This window comes from Trachymyrmex septentrionalis, unplaced genomic scaffold (assembly GCF_001594115.1).
Source record: "Trachymyrmex septentrionalis isolate Tsep2-gDNA-1 unplaced genomic scaffold, Tsep1.0 scaffold60, whole genome shotgun sequence".
Classification (NCBI taxonomy): domain Eukaryota; kingdom Metazoa; phylum Arthropoda; class Insecta; order Hymenoptera; family Formicidae; genus Trachymyrmex; species Trachymyrmex septentrionalis.
The window spans coordinates 2,591,400-2,596,127 of record NW_017305779.1 but is presented as its reverse complement, the minus strand read 5'-3'; the positions used below and the strand labels follow the sequence as shown (position 1 = coordinate 2,596,127).

Sequence of the window (4,728 nt, the reverse complement as noted above, 5' to 3'; positions counted from 1 at the left end):
TGTTATGTATAATTTAAATATAAAACTAAATTAAAAATGAATCTTTTGAAACAGCCTATAATTAATTCTATATAGTTTTGTGTGTGTGGGCGCGCGCGTGTGTGTATGTGTGTGTGTGTGTGTGTGATTAAGAATTTTGGATAAATTAGTTCAAATTTATTGTTTTTTATTTTTATTGAAAAATACATTTAATTAAATAGATATGAAAAAAGTAGAAGTTTCCAGTGATTAGAATATAAGATTTTTTATTTAAAACTCTCTTATCGGAAATTCTACTTTTTTTCATATATAATATCTATTAAATTAAATGTATTTTCTATTATATGCATCAATTGATTTTACATTGAAATGCTCGATTTGATAAAGAAAGTTACGTACTGATAATTGTACAATTCCATATTCTTCGTGAGTCCATGTATCTTGACATTTCGATATTCCTGTTTGAGCGAAACCGAGCCTTCCGAACTACCGATTTTTATGCTGTCAATTGCTAAAGGTTCAATAGGCAGAATTTTAAAGCTCTTCAGACCTAAACATGAACGTGACAGACATTGAAAGTATAAAGTCAATGTATAATACAATGTATATCTTATTTTAATACATTTTGATTCCATTCTTCTATATAACGTGCATAATTACTTCAAACCGCTCTACCGTAAAATATAATATGCAGAATTAAAAAATACAATTAATAAAAAGACAACTTTATAACTAATTATAGCTTTATTAATTGCATTATATATTATATTTTATGTAACTTTTAGTGAAAATAATCTACTTAAAAATACATTAAAAAGGTAAAGAAAGAAGTGCACCAAGTATACCAATATTCTTTTTATAAAAATTGTTTATACCTACTTTACAAAAATAATGACTAAAATTGATATAATTTAATAATATAAAAATGTTAAATTTTGTAAGAGAGAGAGCGAGTCAATGCAAAGTTAATTCTATGCATAAATAAATACAAATATTTAATATTTCTGCAACAAGTACATAATTTACATTATTGTGATGGAAATGCATTCAGAAAAATTAATGTAATTATTTCTTATATAAGTATCTTTTGACAGAAGATTTAAATTAAGAGATACAAAAATTGCTATGTTACGTCTGAAAAAACTGATTAATCTGATAAAAAAATATACTGTAGCGGTTTTTTCACAGAATTACTTCTGTATACAGGATTTCATAATGACCGCCAAATATTTCGTATGTTGATAGAGCGGACTAAACTGAGTCCTTTAAAAAGTCCTTTACCATTTTGCAATTTTAGATATTAATTACTAAAAATCACTAAATATTGGTTTTCAATAATTTTTTACTCAAATACTATCAACTTTATAAAAAAACAGCAAGAGACAAAAATTGTTTATATTCCTCTCATAAAGTTCTGAGAATTTTTCTCAAAATTTCTGAGAATTTTTTCAGAATTTTTTAATACCGTATATTCTCATATTGGTAAAAATAAAATGCAGTACTAAAAAGTTGATAAAAAATTCTGAAAAAGTTCTTAGAGTTCTATGAGAAGAAAATAAACAATTTTTATCTGTTGCAGTTTTTCTATAAAGTTGATAGTATTTGAGTAAAACATTATTGAAGATCAATATTCGGCAACTTTTAGTAATTAATATCTTGTTAACTATTGCAAAAATTGCAAAATGATAGAGGACTTTTCGACTGAGTTTAGTTCGCCTGCCTATGAAATATTTGGCAATTATTCTGAGACACCCTATATATTTGATGCGTTTTTAATTATATAATATCGTTATTGTTTTAGCGAAGTAAAATTAATTATTCGTATTCTAAACTGGAATAATAACTTGCAAATATATTTTTACAAACGCTAATTTGCATAATTTATACCGTTTCAATGTAATTGCAATTACGTGTATTATCGTAGAAATTTATTAGACGTGTATGTAGTATAAGATAGCACAATAATTCATGTCACTGAACGTAAATTAAAATTATAGGTTATCTGATGATCATGCAAATTGTGACTTTTATAACTCTGATGAGTGTATCTACTTGGAAATTATTTTATAGTGTAAACAACAATTGAGTTTTCACTATTTGTTTGTCGTCATAACTTTTCGAAATGAGAAATAATTGACTATTGTAATCGCGAAGTAATTAATAATTTATTAAAATATTTTTGTCTCAACCTGTAACTCTTTATTAACTGTAATTTGTAAACATCTTTCATGATAACTCTTTACGATTTAGCTTTTTCTAGTGAATAGGAAAAAGTAATATATTTTAAAATATCTTGTTAAAATGTATATATTTTTATTAATTTAATAAGAAAAAAAGTAACATTATAGTTCTTCGAAAGAAACGTACATTTATTACGTTAGCTTTGAAATCATCACCAGGAAAATACTTGATTGCTTTAATGAAAATCTAAGAGCTATTATAATATAATACATTAGTAGAAAAAAGAGTTTAAATGAAACGTTTATATGACTCATTATTTAGGATTTGTCAGAATATTATTTATGCTGTTAGAGCTATAATAGTTTTAATGATAAATTAATAAAAAAATATATTAATCACTCTTTTATTAAAAACATTGAAAAATCATAAGAAAATCTTTACAAATTTTAAAATTATTAAGAGAATAACCATTATGATACAAAATACGAAAAAAATATATTAAAGATATACAATATTAAAAATATTTTTTATTTAAAAATTTTACAATCTCGGTAAGGTATAATTTAAAAAAGTCTCGGCATTTGATATGTTTTGAATGTGGCATGGAAACTATGCTTTTTCTTTTTAATTCGTAGCATTGAACCCAGATAGCTACTGGACATTCCAAAAATGTCCCTTTTAAATCTAAATCACATTCATACGTCCATGGATAAAAAATGGGGTATTCTATTTCACGTATGATGTGCACGATGTATCATTTATCCTTGTTTAATATTCAGTGAACAACAAGGATAAATAATGCATCATGCGTGAAACGGATGCACACATGGACAATCGTCAGATGTCTGTCCCAGTAAACAATTTTTTATGCATAAATATGTACAGATATGTATAAACATACATAAACACACATAAATATTCATAAACATGTACAATTATATATAAAAAATTAATTATACAATATATAAAAAATTATGCATAATTATGTATGAGCAATTTTTTTACATTTTTTTTAACTTGTTTTTTTCTAAAATAAACAATACAAAAATTATCCCTTTAATTATTTTTTATGTTTTCACAATAGGGATGTGCGATCTCCATTAATTGAATCGATGTCTGAATCAATTTTGAATCATATTGATTGAAATCGATCTACTAAAAAATCGGAACTGAATGAATCGTTCTATTGGAAATCGATTCAATCAAAATTTTTAGTAATATCGCAGAGATATGACAATCGAATAAATGTCGAATCGACATTGATTCCATTGTCATTTCTCACTGATTGTGAGATCATATAAATTCAACAAAAACAATTAAAACATGATTTTGATTTGCCTCCGAGTAAAATAATTTTAATTTAAAAACTTAGATTTAAATTATCATCTGCAGTTCTGACGATAAAATTGCAACTACTGATGTAAAATCGATGAAATATCGTATATAAGCGCGTTAAATTCGATTTTATAAAAACTGTCAATTGGTATTATAAATTAGAATTTAGCTAGCATTTATTTATACATTTTGTCAGTAATAATTACTTGTTGTAACTACAGATATTATTAAATATGATTAATGTTAACCAGTAACGTGTAAATGTAAGCAGTGTAGGTGTAATTTGTAATGATATTATTACAACTTTGGATTCTTTGGAACACGACATATATAGGATTAATTTCCAATAAAGTAATAAAGATCTAAACAAAAATATTAAATCTTTTTTATTGTATATATATTATAATCTTTTTATTGTTATATATATTGTTATATATATTATAAAACGTATTTGTTGAATAGTGTAATAAAAATACAATAATAATTATTACGTAAAAATATACGACTTTTTAAATGTCTATACTTGTCAGAATCAAATCTGACAATAGTATTAGAACAATGCAGAATTCACGATAGTTAAAGGATTCTAGATATCATTTTATCATTGTTTAATATTCGGTGAGCACAATAGGGATGAAATGATATATCAAAATATATCTTGAATTTTCGAATTCACCTCTACACTTCAAAGATTGATATCTTATTAAATGAATCGATCTACCTTAAAATCGGATCCTAACGAATCGATTAAAAAATCAATCATTTTTTGCAAAAAGATTGATCTTTTAGAAGATCGAATCGAGATCATTCCTATTTAATACTATTGTAAATAATCAAGCTCATTTGAAAATAAATTAACTTTTGCATTTATATAACAATTAGAATATTTCATTATGCAGTTCACCATGACTTGTCCTATTATGATGAGCTAATAAATACTCTTCGCATTAAAAAACGTTATGTTTGCGGTGGAAGATAAAACATCTCATTTAATTTCCGTGCACGCCAAAGTAATTTGAATTTTATAGACGCAAGATTTTATGGACTTTTTATAACTTTTGCTGAGGCAATAGTACTGGAAAAGTGAAAAATAACAATTATGGTTTAACCACTACTTGGGTTATCAAATATACAAAAGTAATAATTTATATTATAACATTGTGTTTTGTATATAAAAATAAATTTTAATAATGTATAAAATTTATAAATTTTATATATATATATATACATATA

The 4,728-nt window shown here is 24.5% G+C and overlaps 1 protein-coding gene across 1 annotated transcript in view; it reads right to left on the bottom strand.

Annotated features, from left to right (window-relative positions):
• Positions 1–4,728, bottom strand: part of LOC108752507 (protein takeout-like) — a 9,566-nt gene that overhangs the window by 1,476 nt on the left and 3,362 nt on the right. Inside the window, exon 3 of the mRNA XM_018493353.1 lies at positions 379–529. Coding sequence (XP_018348855.1) covers positions 379–529 — 151 coding nt within the window. The remainder of the gene's footprint in view (positions 1–378; positions 530–4,728) is intronic.